This window comes from Grampus griseus, assembly GCF_964374135.1.
Source record: "Grampus griseus genome assembly, chromosome: 4".
In the NCBI taxonomy this organism is placed as follows: domain Eukaryota; kingdom Metazoa; phylum Chordata; class Mammalia; order Artiodactyla; family Delphinidae; genus Grampus; species Grampus griseus.
In genome coordinates this window covers 44038244-44059538 of record NC_138997.1, presented here as the reverse complement: position 1 = coordinate 44059538, position 21295 = coordinate 44038244, and the positions used below count along the sequence as shown (strand labels likewise).

At 40.3% G+C, this 21295-nt stretch overlaps 1 protein-coding gene across 1 annotated transcript in view; it reads left to right on the top strand.

The window, feature by feature from the left end:
- Positions 1–21295, top strand: part of FRAS1 (Fraser extracellular matrix complex subunit 1) — a 459773-nt gene that overhangs the window by 323169 nt on the left and 115309 nt on the right. The window contains exons 31-34 of the mRNA XM_082652906.1: positions 5162–5340; positions 9677–9793; positions 17299–17413; positions 19397–19534. Of these exons, the coding sequence (XP_082509032.1) occupies positions 5162–5340; positions 9677–9793; positions 17299–17413; positions 19397–19534 (549 nt within the window). The remainder of the gene's footprint in view (positions 1–5161; positions 5341–9676; positions 9794–17298; positions 17414–19396; positions 19535–21295) is intronic.

Below are 21295 nucleotides of genomic sequence, written 5' to 3'. Positions count from 1 at the left end.
AGCCACACAGCCAGGGTTTGTTTCCAATGAACTCAGCTTTCTAATACCCCAGGCATCCCCTTTAAAGACAGAATAATCACAATAGCTATCATTGCTATATACATATTATTGGTATGCTAAGTAATGTAAACATAGTATAGTTAAACCTAAAGTTTAAGTTTTAAAACAACTACATTTTACAGAGAAAGTAACTTGTTAAAAGTCACCTGGCTAATAACATGTCAATACAATGTCAAACCTCAGGCTTTCAAACTCCACCTTGTGTCCCTCCCAGAACATCACCGCACTTCTTGAGACTTTCTTTTTAAGAAAAGACTTTACATAAAAACATTTCTCAAGATCTCCATTGTTACTTCCACTTCTAGCAAGATAGTAGAGTATGATAACCCACCATCGTCACCTAGAAATGATGGATAAAAGAGATTCAGAGCTATAAGGCAATCATAGCTGACCTCCCGAGAATACAGAGAAATCTCCAAGTGCCAGACACAGAGAAGGAACTGAAAGCCAGTCTGGGCAGGAGCTGATGGCATAGCTTGCCTGAGGGGTTGTGTGTATCTCTCAGTAACCTGGGGGCTTGGGATTTAATGCCTGTGCAGAGACAGAAAGTTGGAATTAAGACAAGAAGCTCACTAGCACAGAGAGATGGCAAAGAAATTTACCTGTGTTTCCCAGGGCTCAGAGGGAGCAAAAAGGGTCTGCTGAGAATTCAGAAATTCAGGCCTGTTTCTCCTGAAGATCCAAGGTTAAGTTATACTGTGTGCATAGTCTGAGAAACCCAAAGCTGAGGCATTAATATGAAAATTGACCTCAGGCCAATGGTACTTCCTGGGTCCCTTGCAGAAACTAGTATTAACTGCTGTGGAATGTCCACCCTCAACTCCAGACCACACAAGATTCTCACAGAGAAAACCACTGAAGATTAACTCAGAATTCAGAATTACAGAACACATGAAGAAAAAATCTATAGTACCATAACTAAAACAAACAAGAAGATTAAAACCCCAAGGTTTCCAATGAAGGAACAAGCTTACAAAAACTATGAAATAAGCATATTTAAAAAGATTTAAAGACACAAAAGAAGGGATCGAAACTGTAAGGAGATGACAAAATGTTATAAAAATAAAAACAACAGGCAGGTAGATTTTTTAAAAGAAATAATCACCTGAAAATGAAAAATATATTCATTAAAATTGCTTGGCGTGACAAATAGCAGGGAAATAACAATCTGTTTTTCCTCAGGTTTATCAGATATTTTTAATTGTGTATTTTCTGTGGTGAGGAAAAAATCAACTTTTGTACTATTTAAAAATAAGTATAGAGTCCACAAAGGCATTGAAAAGCATAATCTAATCAAGAATTGATAGAATTATAAAACAGTCAGTCTAGCTGGGCTGTCATTTATTATAGTTGCGTAACCTTGAGGAAGACAGGTGGACCCCCTTGAGCCATAAGTTTCTTTGAAAGATGAAGCTAGATAAGTTTGTAACTTTTTATTTTAAAATAATTTTAGACTTACTGAAATGTTGCAAAAATAGTACAAAGAGCTCTTGAATATCCTTTATCCAGCTTCCTCCACTGTTAACATCTTACATAATCATAGGACAATAATCAAAACCAGGAAATTAGCATTGATACAATGCTGTTAATTAGTTCACAGACCTTATTCAACTTTGCCGTATTTCACCCACTGATTTTAAGCTAGACAATGTTTAAGTCCTTTTCAGCTCTAAAAACCTTTGACTGGTTTGATGTATTAAATTCTTTACCTTTGTCTTGAGCATTAAAAGTCAAAAAATTAAATTTCCTAAAGATAGCCCAATATCCCAATATTCCGTCTAAGTATTAAATAGAACAATGCGGAATTAAGTGATTTTTTTAAAGCTATTTCAGCTTGATAAATGCCATGTAAGTAAGCCTGACTCACGTGACCCTTTCCTAATATAACTCTCTTAATTAACTTCTTCCTATGAACATAATCCTATTTCTGTGTGTTCAGAGCTCCCTACTGGTAATAATCAAATCGCATTACCCTTAGGAGCCATTCAGGAGTGGAAAAGGAGGTGGGAATGAGAAGCCCACTTAACGCAAATCTTTTTTTTTTTTTTGGCTGCGTTGGGTCTTCGTTGCTGCGCGGGCTTTCTCTAGCTGCCGAGAGCGGGGGCTTCATTGCGGTGCAGGGGCTCCTCATTGCGGTGGCTTCTCTTGTTGCAGAGCACGGGCTCTAGGCGCACAGGCTTCAGTAGTTGCAGCGCACAGCCTCAGTAATTGTGGCATGCAGGCTCTAGAGTGAAGGCTCAGTAGTCGTGGCGCACAGGCTTAGTTGCTCCACGGCATGTGGGATCTTCCCGGGCCAGGGATCAACCCTGTGTCCCCTGCATTAGCAGGTGGATTCCTAACCACTGTGCCACCAGGAAAATTCCGAGATTCTAATTCTTAATACCTATTACATTTTCCCATAAAGTTTCTTGGTTAAAATATTGAGCTCAGTGTAAAGGAAATCACTAGTAGATGTTATTTTCTGTTTTTTAAGCCTGGACTTTTTTAAACCTGGATTTTCATATACTTAGAGTCATCTCCTTGATTTTGTCATACTATGATAAAAGCAGAGGTGAGGTATTACGCAAAAGCTCTCACCTCGATGGAGTGAACCCTACAAAATATCGGTATTTCTCCCTGTCTACTCATGGGCTTGGCACAAAGGTACCTTGTATTCATCATACCCAGTGCTGAACTCGAACTCTTCATCGTTTCTTCTACCAGCTCATCCCATTTGTGGCATCGCTTCCCTACACATCACCCAACCTAATAGGTGATCATCTGATTCTTCCCTCTTTCTTACCCTTTACAGCCACATTTGTCAAGTTCTGTTGCTTCCACTTCCTCAATGATTCTTGTATCTGTTTACGTGTTTCCAATCTTACCTCTGTTGCTTTAGTTCAGGTTCCCATCTCTCATCTGGATTTTACAGCAGACTTATAGTTGACCAAACTGTCCACATAATTGTTAGGCACTATTGTTATCATTTTTATAAAATAAAGTCCAGCCCCTTTAACAGAACTTTCGCGTATATTCTGTGTTCTAAATCACTTCATGCCATTAACCTACTGAAAATCTCACAGAGGCTCCCAGGTGCTTGTGGGGCTGATCTCAAGGGGAAGGAACTGCATCTTACTGATCTTTGAGTCCCCCACCCCAAAGGGCTAACCACAGTAGCTAGCCCTTAACAGGTGTTCACTGACTGTTTACTGAGTTGAAATTAATGGGATCAACCAGCATCCTGTGATTCCTGTTAATTTGCATAGTATCGCAATGGGTTTGTTTTTTTTTTTAAATCTGAAAAATAGGTTTATTTCATTAGGACTTGTTAGGAAAATTCTGCTTTGCCTTCCTATTATAAAGCAGAAGAGCCAGGAAATTGGCATTTGAATGTTTTCTGTTTTTCTACTGTTTTTCTGTTTTCCACATTTTCACTGTGGAAATCTCCTTCCAGACTATTTTGCAACTACCCACATTCATAAACAGTCCACATCCTGGGAAAGCATGTTTATTAGCAGGATCTTATGAACAGAAGTTGAACCAGGGAGAGATGGGTAATGGAATTGGTGACTTAAGTATAAATGAGAAACAGTACAAGAAAGAAACTAGAGTGAGTTGATTCTACACATGATTATTTTAAGAATAAAATAAGAATATTGATGTTTTTCTATTACTTCCGTATTTCATCACTATCCAGGATATTATGTGCATTTTTAACTTGAATTTAGTGCCTATAAATATTAGAATGAGTATTTCCTTTGAATAAGAGAACACATTTCTCTGGGGTAATCAAAGTGCACTATCAATTACCTGATATGTCTAGGGCACTAAGATCTGGGTATCCTCCTACAGAACATTTAAAAGATGTATGCAGTTTCTCTCTCTCTCTTTCTTTCTCTCTCTCTCTCACACACACATACACACACATTCTTCTCTCCCTCTTACTATCTGAGCGGTAGAGAGACTTCTTTCAGATTTATTGTTAGATGCATTTTCATGAGAACGTGGCTTGTTTTTAGCAGTTCATCCATTCTTCTCCTTGGTCTTCACTTGAAGGCATATTCTCCTTGGGAAATTTTGATTGTTTCTATAACACCTTTGTATTTTCAGTCTCACTTTAAGAAAATAGTAGCTTCAGGTTAAGAATAAGCAATAGAAACAGATTGGTGGTGTTGGTGGTGATGTTTAGATTTAGATTTCATTGCTTCAATTCTAATGAAGTTTAGAAAATGAAGGAGGAGAAAACATCATCAGTTATTTATCAAGGTAACTGTTGGTCTGTGAACATAAAATAACCATGACGGGTAACAGGGTTTCATGACCAGGAAAATGAGCTTCAGATTCAAATCCCAGCTCCTTCACTTTGGACTTGTGTGACCTCAAACAAGTTATTGAACTTCTCTGAGCATAAAGAACTTTGTCTTTAAAATGGGGATGACAGTAGCATCTTCAGAAGGATTAAATAACATAATAAGGATAACCAACACTCTTTTCAAGCACCTATGAAGTATGTAGTATTATTCTCATTTTACCAATGAGGAACAGAGACTTGTAATACCTAAGTAAGCTCCCCCAGCTCGATGTGGTGGAACTGGGTTTGAACCACTATGTTAAGTGCTTCACGCAGCGCCTGTCATATGCATTCAAGTGTTAGCTATTATTGTTTTCATTTTAAGAACTCTTCCAAGGATGATTTTTTCTGAATTTTTTCTAATTTCCCCTTGTGTTTACACCAAAAAATTGCCTGGTTAGAAAACATTTTCTGTTCATAGACAGCTGTGGGTAGAAATGAATCCATTCAATTCACAGTATTTGTAGTGTTCACCACTATTTGGGTCTCCTTATATAATTTTAGTAGATAAAAGTCAGTAACTTCATACATGAATTGCCCTCAAATGGCTTTTAGCTCTTTTAATTGAAAGACTGGGAATTTTATGTCTAAAGTTGGATTTTATGATATCTGTTGAATTCTGTGTTACTATCTTTTCCTTCACCTTGGATAAAAATAAGGAAGCACATCATATCTTTTCTGTTTAAAATAAAAGTGGTAGAAAAGGAGACGAGAGCTCTGATTTACTTTTACTTTTCCCAGGGGTCCTCACTAACTGTGTGGCTTTCCTAGGGGAGGTGGTCCTTGTGTTTAATATGCCTGCAGACAGCCCCGCAGACGAAGGGCAGCACCTTCCTGATGGGAGGACAGCAACTCCCACCAGCACGTTCACCCAGCAAGACATCAACGAAGGCATCGTGTGGTACCGGCACTCAGGGCTCCCAGCCCAGAGTGACTCCTTCCACTTTCAGGTACCCTCTGCTTCCTGAATCTTCTGATGTCTGGATAGTCTGATGAAAACCATCACCCTTATTTATAAACAACTCAGGTCATTTGCTGTGATTGCCTGGAAGTCACATTTGGGAGAAGAAAAAAATGTAACTAGTAACATTGAGAAATTTTTTTTTTAATCTGTCAATTCAGCTTTCTGGGTGTCTCTACAAGCAGAGTCATTCTACAACAAAGAGGTATATAATAGATAATGGCTAAAGTGTTTGGAAAAAAGTATTTTTAAAATGTTAAAATACCACATGGAGAAAAACGTCTTATTTTCTTTTTTCAAATGTTTTTGGAACATTTAACCATCTTATGATAAGGTCATGGACAGAGCAGCCAAACCCACTGGGTTCACGTTTCACTTCTGCCATGTACTAGCTTTGGGAAAATTACTTGGGCGAAATCCTTGTGCTTCAGTTTCCTCATCTGTAAAATAGCATTGCTGTAAGGATTTAATGAGTTAATACATATAAAGCATTTAGAATAGTGCCTGTTAACCGTGTAAGGGTGTGTGACTACCATTTATGGAGACTGGTCAAATACCAGTGCTATAGACTGGATGTTTGTGTCCCCGCCAAAGTTCGTATGTTGAAATCCTACCCCTCCATGTGATGGTATATGGAGGTGAGGCCTTTGATTAGAATTAGATGAGGTCATGAGGGTTGTGCCCTCATGAATGGGATTAGCATACTTACAAGAGTCATGCTTGCTCCCCCTCTCTGCTGCCCGCCACGGGGAAACAGTGAAAAGTCGGCAGTCCACAACCCAGAAGAGGGCCCTCACTAGAACCCACCCATACTGGCACCTTGATCTCAGACTTCCAGCCTCCAGAGCTGTGAGAAATAAATTTCTATTGTTCATAAGCCACCCAGTCTATGGTACTTTTGTTAGAGTAGCCTGAGCCAACTGAGGCAACCAGACTATAAGGTTGGTTTAATTTATTCTGTCAATAAATTAAAGAACAAGAAATTATTCTGGGCGCATTCCCTGACTACTATGAAGTACAATTAGAAATTAATAATAAAAGGGCAAAGAAAATCAAACCATTTGGAATTCCTTAATAATTACTAGTTCTAAATGGAAATCAAAATGGCAAACTATTAAGAAATATTGATCAGGAGGAAACAACTTATCAGAACTGAAATGATGTGGACAAAGTAATACTCGGAAGAAAATCAATGGCCTTAAGCTCTTATTGTTGAACAGAAAAGCATGAAAATTAATGGACTAAATATTCAACTCAAGAAGCTGGAGAACCACAGAGAAGCCAAAAGAAAGCGAAAGGAAGGCATTTATAGAGGTAAAAGAGGAATTGACTAATTATAAGATGCTAGAATTAGTAAATAAGTACAAAACCTGAATCTTTGGAAAGACCCATAACATTAGACAAACCTCTGTCAAGGATAATTTGGAAATAAATAATGGAACAGAAACACAAAGGAATGAGGAAGTATGAATGAGAAAGACCATTTAAGCATAGATACAGAAAAGATTTGGGGAAAGTGTCAGGGAAAATATAAGGAAGCCCTCATGGTGATCAGCCAAAGCAGCATCTATGTCTGAGTCATTTCCTTGGTCTAGGAATCCAGTAGGGGATAAACTACCACGATAGCTCATCTTGTTAAAATTATCGTCCATTCTGCTCCTGATGCCTGGTGTGTACATCTTCATTGTCTGACTAATTTATATTGTGTAAAAAGTGTGCTTCCCCAGAGAGCTAGTTGCAGTTAACCTGGAAACAGTTAAAATGAGATTATACTGAGCACACTGAATGTCCAATGAGTGAGCAAACATTATGTGCCCTTTGCCCAAGTTAATTTTTCAGTTTTAGCACCTGGGGACTCAACAGTCCTCAAATAATGAGTCAGAATGGAAGCAAAGACCTCAATCAAAAGAAGTCACCTCAACAGACTGGACTCCTCAGATCTGCCTTTGCCTTCATTATCAGTATGGAGCACTTCCCTGGAAAGTCATTCTCAGCACCTGCTAAAATGATATTTGATTGCTTTTGCAAGTTGGTTACTAAGTGGGTTATTATAAAATAGCAGAAGTTGCTGATTTTTGTAAACAAATTCGCTAGAGTTTAAGACTCTAAAAACATCATTACTTAGAAAGTGGTTCCCTTTGGAGGGTCTTCACACATTCTGCTCAAAATGTGTTTAGAACTCCTATTTGAAATCTCCTTCAAAATCTGTGGGATATTCTTTAGCATATCCTCAGTAGTGACAGCATATCATCCTTTGGAAGTGGATTTTAAAATAAAACCCTATAGCCCAAAGTCATTCAGAATCGTGTCTGGTAAAAAAGAAGAGTAGCAATTATTTTTAGTTAAAACAAGGAGTAATTATGAAGTTAACAAGCTCAGTTTTCTTACATGATTTGTGAACCCCCTCTGAAGCATTTCAAAAAGTACATTTTGAACACTGACAGCATCTTTACTGCAAGTATGAAACAGCTCTCTGGGATCATTTTCTCTTGGATGTGAAGGTTTTGGTGTGTTTGTTTTTAAAATTTCATGGTTTGATAGGCTTATCTCATATTTTGATGTGAAACGACACAGACACTGTAGCTACGTGCTAAAATAAATGGTTGGCAACTTTCCCCATTCATCATTTTAGTGTCCCTTAGGATTTTAGACTATTTAAAAAAGATGCCGTTCTAATGATTCTCCTCTCGTGTCCCTTCTTTTTTATTTTCTTTAAAGCAGAAAATGCAATACAAGGAGTTGTATGGATTTAATTTCGTTTTAATGTTGATGTGCTGTCATGAGCCATCAATGCAGCCCATCTGTTACTTTGCATCTAAGACTTGGGATTTGTGTAATGCAAGTGGTATTAAAAAATTAGAGGATGGCATAGTGAGAAGAAAGCAGGCACATTTTTGGCAGGGGAAGGAGCCCTGGTTTTGGCATATTCAGATCACGTTGACATAGCCTCAGGGGATGTAATTTGAAAAAGACCAACATATTTTACACTTGTGTCTTTGCTAGGGAAGCTAGAACTGCGACCGTTGCTTGGTAATCTGCTCACCTCTCACTTCCTGCAGAGTTCCATTCCTTTTCTTCAAGAGATAGGAGAACATATCTTCCCCTTCCTGATTTCCTAAAGCTTCCAACTTGAGTCACTGTGGTCCGTAGGAAGGTCACAAACCCGCTGACCTGGTTTTAAATACTGACCCTTGTTGGCTATGTGACCTTGACACCTTAACTTTTTGACCTTCAGTTTCCTCATCTGTAAAAAAGGAGATAATAATATCTACTTGATGGGTATTCGGTAAGAAAACTTTTGAAAAGTAGCTAGCACAGTGCCGAGCCCATGATAAGTGCTCAGTGAATGATAGCTGTGGCTGTTAATATTATTTATGGTGACACTATAAGATGCCTTCTTGGAAACAAGTTGATATTCTGAGGCTTGAGCTCCAGGCGCCTGATGTGATCAAGGTACAGAGAAGACAGTTTTCCTGGAGGGTGTAATTTTAGAAGACATAGAGAAAGGGCTGCTATTCCTGCCCTTTTTCTCAGGATTTACAGAACCCTGCCCCTCTCACATGGAATTAACACAACTCCACATGGCCACATGGGCCTTAGCAATTCTTCTAACAAGCCTAAGGAGCAGACAATGGAAGGAAGGCGAGTTTAAGGGAACAGCGAGGTAGCACTGAGGAAAGGGAGAGGCTGCATGAGAAGAGCATCATTTTTCAGCATTTCTGAAGCAGGAAAAAGTTGATTTTGTGACCACTACCCTAGTTGTAAATGTTCTTAACCTTGCCTTGCAGTGATGAGGCTGGGATTTGTCATTTATAATCTAGGTGTAGATATCTGTGCTGGGTAAAGACTAAAGTGAAATAAACATCACGTATATTGATATAATGTGTTGTGTATGCTCATAATGAGACACTGTGTAGCTATCAAAATTATGTTTTCAAGAATGTTTAATGGTATAGCAAAATATCATAGTATTGTGTTAAGTAAACATTTAGAATATACAATTGTATATAGTTTCACATATACATGGAAAAAAGATTAAACTGAAATGCAGCGATATATTAGTAATGACTATTTCTAGGTAGTGAAATTCTAGATGACTCTTATTCCTTATTTATCCCTTCCTGCAACTTCACAATTGCCTAAAATGCTTATGTATTGTTTTTATAATCAGTAAAAAAAGGAATTTTAAAATATGAAGAGCAGAATGAAAATCGTAATACAGGAGCATACAGAATTCAAAGACAGATGGTTCAAAAGGGAAAAAATAAACACAGGCAAACATACTCTGCCCACCAGAGGCTCACCAGTGTGCCGTGTCTTTGCAGGTGTCCAGTGCCACGGAGGCTCACGCCCATTTGGAGAGCCGCATGTTCAACATCGCCATCTTACCCCAGACTCCGGAAGCACCCAAACGCTCTCCAGGAGCATCTCTTCACATGACCGTGAGTTGGGTAGCAGGGCTCATGGTTTCTGCTTGGAGGAGGCAGGTTGATGGGATGTGACAGAATGCTTGGCTCAGAACACGGGCTCTGGGGTCAAAAATACCAGCCCTGTGAACTCGTTTCTCATTGACTTGAAAGAAGAAACTTAAAATTCCCAGAGTGAAAGGAAGGTTAGAGGGAATCCACTCCAGCCTCCCATCCATTGCTGCTGAGCCGTCTTACAGCGTTCCAGACACTCACAGAACCATTCCTTGAGTACCTGGAAGGAATTTCAGGCTTATATCCATTTAATGATTACTAGTTGGGTATAATTATTCAGCCAGTTAGAGTTCCATCTAGCTGGAGAAACGGTTATTCTGTTTTAGAAGTCCTGTTAGTAGTTTCCTTTCGATTAGAAAAGTTTCCTGGAGAAAGTGATGTCTGTGCTGACTCCAGAAAGATAAGTAGCAAATATCCAAGTGAAGGTTTGGGAGGCAGGTTGGAAAGAATAGTGGGGTGATGGCAAAGGGCATCACCAGGCATAAAAACAACACATGCAAAGACCCAGAGGGGAGAGACAATATGATTGTTGGGAAAATTGCGAACAGTTCAATGAGACTGGAAGACGAGAGGGGCTGAAAGGGAGTGGTGAGCCTGTGGGGTTTTGCGAGCTAGATCACAGAGGAGCTTGTATGCTGCGTGGGAAGGAGTGTGGACACATGGAAAGGTTTGGAGCAAGGTGAGCACTAAATTAGTACATGGCGTTGAGTTCAGACAATTAGCAGTTCCATTGTAATCCTATATCTATGGGGCATGTAATGCCAGACCCCTCTTCTAGACAGAGCCACAGCACATTAAGTCCTTGTAAATTAATCATCAGGGATCCACATTTTAGTTAGCGCCCACGGAATTACACTCCAAAGTGGTGCAGCACTCCTGAGCTGCAACAAAGACAGCAGGTAGAGTTTTAGAAATTATGGGTCTGGGGCTTGACAGAGACATAAAAGGGGAAACAAAGTTTTTAATGGATACATGCTATCGGCATTTCCACCGTAAACTGTAATTTAAAGAAATCATAATTCAGGAACACTATAAAGTCTATAATTCATCATTCTGACTGCAGGAGCTTGGACCAGAATTTTCTCTAAAGCGTAAAGAAAAATGTGCATACACGTTTCTTGCCAAATGCTAATGTGGTGTTATTTTGACTTTAGAGGGAAAAAAAATGGGCCAGGAGCCATGAAGATGGCATCACTCCCGCTCTTTTGCTGAAAACCTCTAGAAACTTTTCAACATACTTAACCTTGAGGGTCTCAGGTTGCATGTTTGTAAATTAGGTCTGTTCTGTGTAATTTAGGGTATCACAAAGGTTAGTCTACTGTAAAATGTGATCAGGCTGCTCTTTCATTCCCTAAAATATACACAGTTTATATTCCTTTTGACATTAATTAGAGCCATTACTGTAAGATATACATACTGTAAAATGTGACAAAAGCACATTCTCAATGCAGTGATTTGGACCCATCTAAGCACATAAGTTTTGTACATATTTGGTAAACACATTGTGAATACATATGCTAAATTCATACATAGTATATTCATGTAGATGTTTAAGGGTAGGAGTCTACCTCTCCAATCATTCAGTTATTCAGTCTTGCACACTTGCAGGTCCCTAGTTTAGGCCAAGTTCTGTGGAAGACATTGGAGATTCAGTGATCATGTAATGCAGTCTCTATTAGTCTATTTTAGACTTAGAGTCTAAGAGGGAGACAAGAAAATAAATAAACAGTGACAATACAGTAATAAATGTCATGACAGAGACATGGCATGGAAGCAGATAGCAGGGCACCTAGTCCAGCAAGGCATAGGAGAGGTCAAGGAAGGCATCCTGTAGAAGGTGAACCAAGCTGGTTGAAGTGAATATTATCTCTAAATCAGGGTCTCAAACTTCAGCCTGCATTAGGATCACCTATAGGGCTTGTTAATTCACGGATTGCTGGAGCCCACCCCAGAGTTTTCCAATTCAGTAGGTCTGGTATAGGGCTGATAATTTGAGTTTCTAACAGGTTCCCAGGTGATACTGTTGCTACTGCTCTGCTCACTACACTTGCAGACCCTCTTATCTAGACTAGAAATAGGCGGAAGTTCATTCCAGGCAGAGGAGCAGCATTTGAAAAGAAGATGGAGACGCAGGAGAACATAACATGTTTGAGGAATGACGGAGAGTTCAGTTGGCTGGAGCATAAATCTTTAGGTGAAGAAGAAAGAAGAAATGAGAGATCACGGAGGACCTTAAGATAAGTTGAAGGAGATTCCATTTCGTCCAGAAAGGCTGTTAGGGCAAGTAGGATACAGCAGAGAGGTGGCATGCTTAGAGTCTCAATTTGAGAAGGTCATTTTGGCTGCAGGGTAGAGAACACCCCAGATGGGGCGAGACAGGGAGCAAGGAGGCCAAGAAATAGGCTACTGAAGTCACCTAGAACAAGAAAGGTTGGTGGCATGAAGGTCATGCAGTGGCAATAAGGATTAAGAGTTGGTGAGATCTTGAAGAGATACTCGTACACTCATATTCATTGCAGCATTATTCACAACAGCCAAGAGATGGAAGCAACCTAAATGTCCTTTGACAGATAAGTGGATAAAGAAAATGTGGTATATACAGCCACTGAATATTATCCAACCTTTAAAAAAAGGAAATCCTGTCATATGCTACAGTATGAATGAACCTTAAGGATATTGTCCTAAATGAAATAAGCCAATCACAAAAAGACAGATAATGCAGGATTCCACTCATTTGAGCTAGTCAAACGCTTACACACAGAAAGTAGAACGGTGGTTGCCCCTGTGGGGAATGGGTGGGGTGTGGAGAGAGAAAAGAGGAATTGTTATTCAATAGCGTTTCAGTGTTGCAAGAGGAAAAGAATCTGGAAATCTGTTGTAGAACAATGTGCATCTAGTTAACACTACTATACTGTACACTTAAAAGCGGTTAAGGTGGTAAAAAAAAAAGTTAGGAGATTAGAGATCTTTAGAGACAGTGCTCAATTAGATATGGGAGAGGGCGAAGCACCCCATTTTCTGAGCATACAGAGATGCCATTCATTGAGATGGGGAATGTATGAGGACTTGAGGGGGAGGGGGAGGGGTGGAAGGCATGATGCACTCAGTCTGGGATGTGCTTGTAAAGGGCGTGCATATTAAGGGCAGGTAGAAGAAGATCAGTAGCTATTCAAGGTGAGTGATAAACCTTTGAGAATCATTAATGGCTGGTAGTGGGTAAATCCTCAGAAATCACTGAGATTCCCCAGGAAGATTGCACAGAATGAGAAGCAATATAATCAAATACGTGCCTAAATGAAAATTTGTTCTGTGACATTTCTGTAATTCTGTTATTCATCAAACCTAAGATCCTTTAAATGGGATCTTATGGTTTGGTCTGTAGTGCTCATCAGAATTATATGCATGCATATATATATAAGATATGTATACACATATATCATATATATATAAACATGTGTGAGATGTGTACATTTAGAATATATATCAAATTTGAGCAAGGGGATCTGAAGACGTGCGTATCGCAGCATAGATAGTGTCAGATTCTTCAAGTAAGTTAACAGATTCACATCAACTCCCAGTTCTCCAAGTAATCATCCACTATTTGACTTAGAAGATCCTTAAGGGCAAAACCTTTGATTTATTAACCTTGGTATCTTCCTCAGCATCTAGCACAATGCCTTATATAAAATAGTTGCTTAGTAAATATTTGTTGCCTAAGTGAATATTTTCAGGCCTACTTTCACATGGCTAATAATATCTTCTTGTATGACCTTCGAATTCAAACAAATTAATTATATGGGTACACACACAAACACACACTTTGAATATCATATTTCCAAGTCCTCTCTTAAAGGGGAGATAGATTCTATTATCTCTTAATGTGAAAGAAGATTGATTATTTCCTTTTCTAAGTGATTGCGGTCCTCAGGGTTGGGTTGCCCAAGGTCACCACTTGAGGAAAAGGCCTTTCTTTCCTGGTTTCATTTGCTTCCAAAGTGATTGCTGTAGCAAGAGTTCTCTTAAAACCATTCTTATTGAGGCTAGCAGGGATCCAGTTAGAACAGCTGATCTTTTTGTGATATGGACTCAAGCCTGGGCCTGCTGTATTTGTTTTATGGCTATGGGTGTCTGTGTCTATGTTTTCTCTTGAGACATTTCAGATACTAGTATAATTATTATCTGCAGTCTCTGGAAATGTTTTGTTATCCTTGGAATTACTGTTGTGCTTTATCTGAGCCTTTCACACTACTTAGCATTTTCTACCTTAGAGCTATTTATGAGTTTCTCCCACTGAAAAGTGAAATTCCTTGAGGAAAAGGTCTATATCTGATTCATCTTGTATCTTCTACAGCTTTTTGCCTGGTACCTTGCACATAGTAGGTTCTTACTAAAAATTTAGTACATGAATATATGAATTAATTAAATGTGTTGAATACATGAATATATGAATGAATTTTGTTGTCCTAACTAAACCATGTGAGAAGACAGTAGGACCTTCATTTTACTTATCTCATCTCATCATTCATGGGTGTGTGATTTCTCAGGCCCGCCATGGGCTTTGCTGCTTTGGTAGAATGACAGTCAACATGGGAAATTCTTTTTTTTTTTTAATGGAGGGTGAAATGATAATGTCATTTATAAATTCTGACCTGGAAGTTTAAAGATGTTAGTCATGCACACTTTGCTGTATCTTAAGTGTTCAAATGTTTGCCTCTCTAATTCTTTAGATGACATTGAAATACGATGAAAAAATATTCTTAAAAAATTATCGATGAAGTTGTTTTTTAAAGTATTTTTATTACTAGCTTAATTTTTTTCATAATAATATTTTTTCATTCATTCAACAAATTTTTATCGAGCACTTCCATGTGCCGTGTGCTCGGTGCTTGGTGTCCATGAACAAACAAAAATTTATGTTCTCATGGAGTTTACATTCTCTTGGGGGAGGGGAATAGACAATAAGTTATAAACAAAATAAATAAGCAACTCACATATAGCATGTTAGTGAGAAGTATTATGATAAAACAAAAAGTAGATCAGGGCCAAGAAGATTGGAAGTGTAGCAGGGGAGACCTAGGTTGTAACTTTAAATAAGGTGGTCAGGGTGGGTTACCTTAAGACAATGACATTTAAAGAAAGACTTGCAGAAGGTAAGAGAGATAGTTGTACAGATACGTGTGGAAAGAGCATTCCAGGCCCAGGGAACCATTCATTTAGAGGTATCAAGGTAGGAGCATGCCTAGATATTCAAGGAACAGCAAGGAAGGCAGTATGGCTGGATCAAAGTAAGTGGAAGCCAGAGGAATCTGCATGAATTCACAGATGTGCTAAGTGGGCGGATGGGGGTGGAGCAGATTCGGGACCATGTCCGCCTCACAGGCCATCGTAGGGACTTTTGATTCTGAGTAACATGGAGAGCTATTGCAGGGTGTTGAGTAGAGGTCCAATGTCCTTTTTAAAGGCATCATGCTGGCTGCTGTGCTGAAATAGACTGTTGGGGGAGGGCAAGAGAGCTGCTGGGAGGCCGTTGTGGTAATCCAGGTGAGAGAATGTGGCTCCCAGCGGGATGGTAGCAATGTCATGGGGAGAAGTGGTTGGATTCTGGATGTATTCAGAGGTAATATGGGTATTACGGAAACCATTATTCTATAGTCTTCCTTTGTTGACAGATAGTTTAATAAAAAAATAGTGTCTTCTATAATGATTTCCATTAACTTTAGTCTCTCATTTCTTACTGTTTGATTGATAAATATTGAACACTTCAAATAGCCAATATTAAAACTGATTATACTTTGATATAGCTCAACCTCAATATTGCTTTCTTCAGAGAATCAAGTCCTCGCCTTTTCTGCTTAGTGTCTCTTTCTATTAGTAAAAAAATAGTATCAACAAGTTCTGTAATAAAACATCTGTTTTCTTGGCTAGAACACATTTCCCTTTTCTGTCGTCCTAGGTCCACGATAATTCTTTTTTCTTACCACTTTATTGTTTTAGGGACATCTAAATATTCGAAAATATCCCATAATACTTTGAGAACTTTCAGATATCCTGATGGTTTTGAGATTAAAAGGTGGCAAGCGGTACTGAACAATGTACTCACCCTGCACTTTTTGTCCGTGTACCTGTGCCCACACGTGTACACATTTATGGATGTATGCACACATGCATGGGCTGTAAACACCTTACATAGGGCGTATGTTTTTCTTTTGTTGTCCTAACCTGTTTTATTTTAGGGTGAGAGACCAGCTGCTATTTGCAATTCTGATTTTCCTTGCTCCTTACATTCCAGACCTGAGCAGTGACCTGAAATAGGGGGTTGTCCTAACCTGCAAATGCTGCCTCTCCCAGGACGAGTATGCCTTGGGGACAGTTACGAAGCAACTGCAATGTTCAATCTTTTCATTGGTAAAAGGAAGAACACCACGCCCTCCTCCATGAGAATTACTGAGCCCCACTCAACCCTTCCCTAAATGGGAAATTCCTTCTGAAAGTAGCAGAGCTTGAAAGAGCAGGAGAGCATGTCAAATGCTAACTCTTCAAGGGTCAGTTCGGAAGAGTCTGCGATGAGCAGATATTTTTGTTCTGTCTTATTATCGGCATGTGTGACCCAGGCAAGGGGCCCGTGCTCACACTCCTTTTCCATTTTCTCCTCCCCACTCTGTGTTTTTGCTGCTGTCCCCAAATTTCTGTTAGGTCTGGTCATGGAATTCTGAATCTCTCCTTTTCTTCCAATGTTGTCCACTGTTAATGGGTTGTGAACACACACAGGTGAATGGATTGTGAAAGCTGCACACACATTGGCCTTCAGATTAATTTCACTTGACTCGTTCATTGGGTCCTGAAAGCTAGAAGCAAAAAAGCAGTATCTAGTTCTTTTGAATAGTACAATGGAGATGAAGAGAAATATTGACTATTGTTATAAGCTGTAATAAACACATAATTCTTAAATCTCTGAATTCAAATGGTGAGCCTCTCTGGCATTTGAGGTGAGTTCATCTTTAGCCATTTGAAACCATCAAAGTTAAAAAAGGAAAAGAATGCATCACAGTTCCCACTAGTAAGCTGGGGGGTTGGGAGAAATGCTCACCAGATATAACCTTAGCCCGTTAAATGAGAGGAGCAGAGCTGTAGGGATCCAGCTGTGAATAGTAGAATAGGCAGCTGTGATGGCTTATTTCCAAACACGTACCACTGTGAGTTCCAACTAGGGAGAAGTGATCATATTGGGGCACCCACAGCAGGTACCAACATAAACCCAGGGGGCCAAGGGCAGGGGAGAGAAGGGTGAATCAGCCAGGACGCATCTGCAAGGAGACCAGATCCTCCCTTTGAACTCTCAGAGAAAATTTTGCTAAATGTGACTAACAGAGGAAGTTGATTTTTTTTTTTTAATGAGGTTTGTTTTTGCCTCTGGCTTTTGTTTTCGTCACACTATTTTCTCTTCTTCTCTCTTCAACTTTGTGTAGGCTCGGGAGGACGGCCTGACTGTGATTCAGCCTCATTCTCTCTCCTTTGTAAACTCTGAGAGACCGAGTGGAAAGATAATATATAATATCACTCTACCTTTGCATCCCAGTCAAGGTAAGGCGTGCAGTAAATGATGTTTTGAGTGGTGCTGTTGTCTTCTACTTGTTGACCAGCCTTAGAAGCTCTGGAATTCTGTCTGCTTCTACTCGTTGAGGATTTAAGGAGTAACAATTATTCATCACCTCTGTTCCTGTCCTCTGAGTTGAGAACCAGTTGAGAGGGAGACACTGTGGCCGGACAGATGGAGATGAATGTGTCAGCTTTGGTACTGACAGAGCTGTACTGGAGAACATCGTGTGCACATAACTTCATCACTGGATGAGTTCCCCTCCCACGCACTGCCTGTAGGGACAGGGCCTGCCCTGGTGAGGTTCTGATAGGCGAGTGGACCAGAATGAGCATGCGCTAAGGACAAGGAGCTCTGCCAGAGAGCCCAATGGGGGCTGAGCCACACATACTCAGTTTCTCCCCCGCATGGATAAGGCTCTCCTCCTCTTTTTTTTTTTTTTCTTGTGTTACGTGGGCCTCTCACTGCTGTGGCCTTTCCCGTTGCGGAGCACAGGCTCCAGACGCGCAGGCTCAGCAGCCATGGCTCACGGGCCCAGCCGCTCCGCGGCATGTGGGATCTTCCCGGACCGGGGCACGAACCGGTGTCCCCTGCATCGGCAGGCGGACTCTCAACCACTGCGCCACCAGGGAAGCCCCTCCTCCTCTTTTTTTTTTAACCAAGGTAATAAATGCTGTTTATGACTTCTAGACGTTTACGTAGTGCTCCTACATATTAATACCCTATGAGCTTCAAAAAAACAATTACGTTTACAGTAGTATTACCGGTCACCCAAATGAAGGGGAAGGAAACTTCCTAATTGTGAGAATGTGCAAATGTTCTCCTTAAGGAGATACTGACCCAGAAGACCATTTAGTATCTGTCATGTCAAATGCTTCACAACTCTGGAATTCCCATCGTGACAAACATGTGTCAGCACACAGTTCTGTGCTCTCATACAGGAGCATGGAAATGTGGAACTACAATTAGAGGAGAGGTGGGCCCTGGCCATCAGTCCCCAGCCTTCAGATCCCTTAACTTTGGGCTCAGCTACCAAGCCTGTTTCCAGAGAGATGTGTGTGTGCCTTACAGCGAGGAGATCAGCTTCTACGAAGACACTTCTGCTCCTGTCTCTGAGGCTGCTCTCCCAAGACCAACCACTGCCTTAGCTATGAGCCTTTCACATTATCAGTTTCTCCCAAGGAGAAATTAAATTTCATTTCCCTTTTGATAAAGTCCAAAGAAATTAAAAGACTAAAAGTCCTCCGTCTTCTTTTTTCATCTGCTAAGCCATAGCTAGAGTCGTCCTCCCTACGTTGCTAGGGTGGAGATGTTCTTTCAGACCAGCAACCTGAATGACTGTAGGTCTGTCAGTCCCTCAGAAGCTGAATTAGTGTCCTCCTTTTAAAGAGTAAGTAGGACATGAAAGATGATCATAGCATCAGTTCTGTACCTGCAGAATTTAGAAATGACAGGCAAATCTGCCACCCCTAAAGCATTTATAAGTTAGTGATAATTGCAAATCCAGATCAAGATCCATGTTACTATTGCCAAAGGTCATCACAGAGACTAAGGATTTTCTGAAGGAAAGAGGGTAGATTGAAAAAAATCTTTACAGCCTCACCAGGAGACCGGCCTGTGCCATTTTTGTAGCGACGTTGACCTTTGAACTTAAACTCAATTGAGAGAATCTCATAATTATGGTACAGTGTCTATGACTTCAGAATTCCCAGGTCTAAGCTACATTAGGGGGCAGTAGTTTGCATCTTACTATTGTTTATGGTCAATGAGGCCTAGTCAAGGGTATCTGGGTTTCAGATTTGCCCTTTTCTTGAATAACTGAAGAATAGTATACCAAGAACAAGCTGAGAGCAATTGTTCCTGAAGGATAAAAGACTTCCGCCAGTGGGAAAGGCAGCTTTATGGCTCTGATCATTCAGTCAGCCGTCAGAATTACTGTTGATTGCTCATGCCGTCTCTCTTCCTCCTAGGCATCATCGAACACAGGGACCAGCCTCACTCTCCCATCCGGTATTTCACCCAGGAAGACATTAACCAGGGCAACATTATGTACCGTCCCCCCACTGCAGCCCCCCACCTCCAGGAGATCATGGCCTTCTCCTTTGCTGGTAATGCTCTTTTTCTCTATTTTGAGGCACCCAAGGCACTATATTCTACAACCACTCCTTGTGGTTCTTCAGGGCATACTTTTAATAAAGCCTTATTTTGTGCCTCCTGTATGGCAAGGCCCGAATGGGCCTTGGAGATCTAGTGGTGAGCAAAAAGAGGCAGGAATCCTGGCGAGTTTGGGGATCCTAGGTATAGAGACAGAATTTGATCAGTCATCCCAGTAATGAATGTTTAATTGCAGGCTGAGATAAGAGCTCTAAAAAGAAGGAAGAATGTTCAGTGGTGGAATTGGATGTAGCAAGGCTGACCTAGACTGAGGGTCCACTGGAGGCTGCCCCAGGGAGATATTGACAGAAGAGGGGTGGGTAGAAGCTAATTAGGCTAAGTGTGTGTGTCGGGATCATTGGGAGAACATTCCTGAAGGAAGGGCACATGCCCCTGTGCAGAGGCCCTGGGAGGGAGAGAATGTGATGTTCTAGGCACTGAAAAAAGTTATTGTGTCTGGAATGTGGAGGGTTGAACAGAGTGGGGATGGGCCTGCAGGGAGAGATAGAGGGCAGACCTTAAGGCCACTGTGAGACTGCAGGGATTTGGAGTCTTATCCCAAGAACAATAAGGACCTGGTGGAGGTTTTAAGTTATAGGAGGATGCCTTTTCATAAGGATCTCTTTGACTGCAGCGATGGGAGTGATTTGAGGACGAAGCCAGGACAGATGGGCATGTGGATGAGGGGAATCTAGTGAGAAGGATCCTGCCGTACTTCATGGAAGGTCCCATGTAGGCGACCTTTGGGATTAAAACCAGGATTTGACAAAGACACCTTTTTTAAAGAAGAGAAGATTGAGCGAAAGAATAACTACAATTCTAATTCAAGCAAGTGTGTGCCCTTCCACTAAGCCAGGATAGCCTTAATCCTTGCCACCCATTAGTCTCCCCTTGACCCAGTATTCAAAGCTGCTGAGTTTTAAGTCCCTACCCCTAAATATTTCTGTGCTTTGGAATGATACTAAAAATCTTGAAGCCTGTTTCTTTATGATCTTTAAGATGTATGTGTCACATAACATGATTAATATAGAGTATTATTTTTATATAGTAGCTTTAATCATACAGTAGCTTTAATCATACAGAACAGTTGGTGATTTCTTATGGTGAGTTGAACAGGGGTTGAATAATTTTAGAGTTATGTTTCCAAGCATGGCAAACATTTAAAGTAATATTTGCCATTATTTAATATGCCATTATAGATGCAATTGTCTAGAAAATAATGAACTCCTCAATTAGATTGAAAATCCCTAAGCGCTGGGATAGACCTCTTCTCTAAGAGTATCCCCAGTGTTTACTAACTGGATAACTCATAGCCAGTGAAAATGTTCACGGTCCTCTAACCCCAACTTTACAAGACCTACTTTACAAGAAACTCAGGTCCTCCTGGGCTTAGAGGGAAAGAAAACATGTCAGCCCTGGTTGAGGTTATTTCCGAATCTACTATGCTCGCCTGTGTTCCTAGAGCCTTTTTAGAGAGAGCAGACTCCTATCCTGTATAATCTACGGGATAAATGCCACGAGATAAATCTCTTACACTGTTATAGTGTGTAAATCAGTGTCCCAGGCATCACTATATCTACAATGGAATTGACCCACCAGAAAGCCTTGTCAGTGACATACGACATCACCCACATTCACCGATTTGTAGGATTTTATGTACTGGTAAAATGGGATCTGAATAAATGTATTATAAATCACTCTAACTGATGTGATAT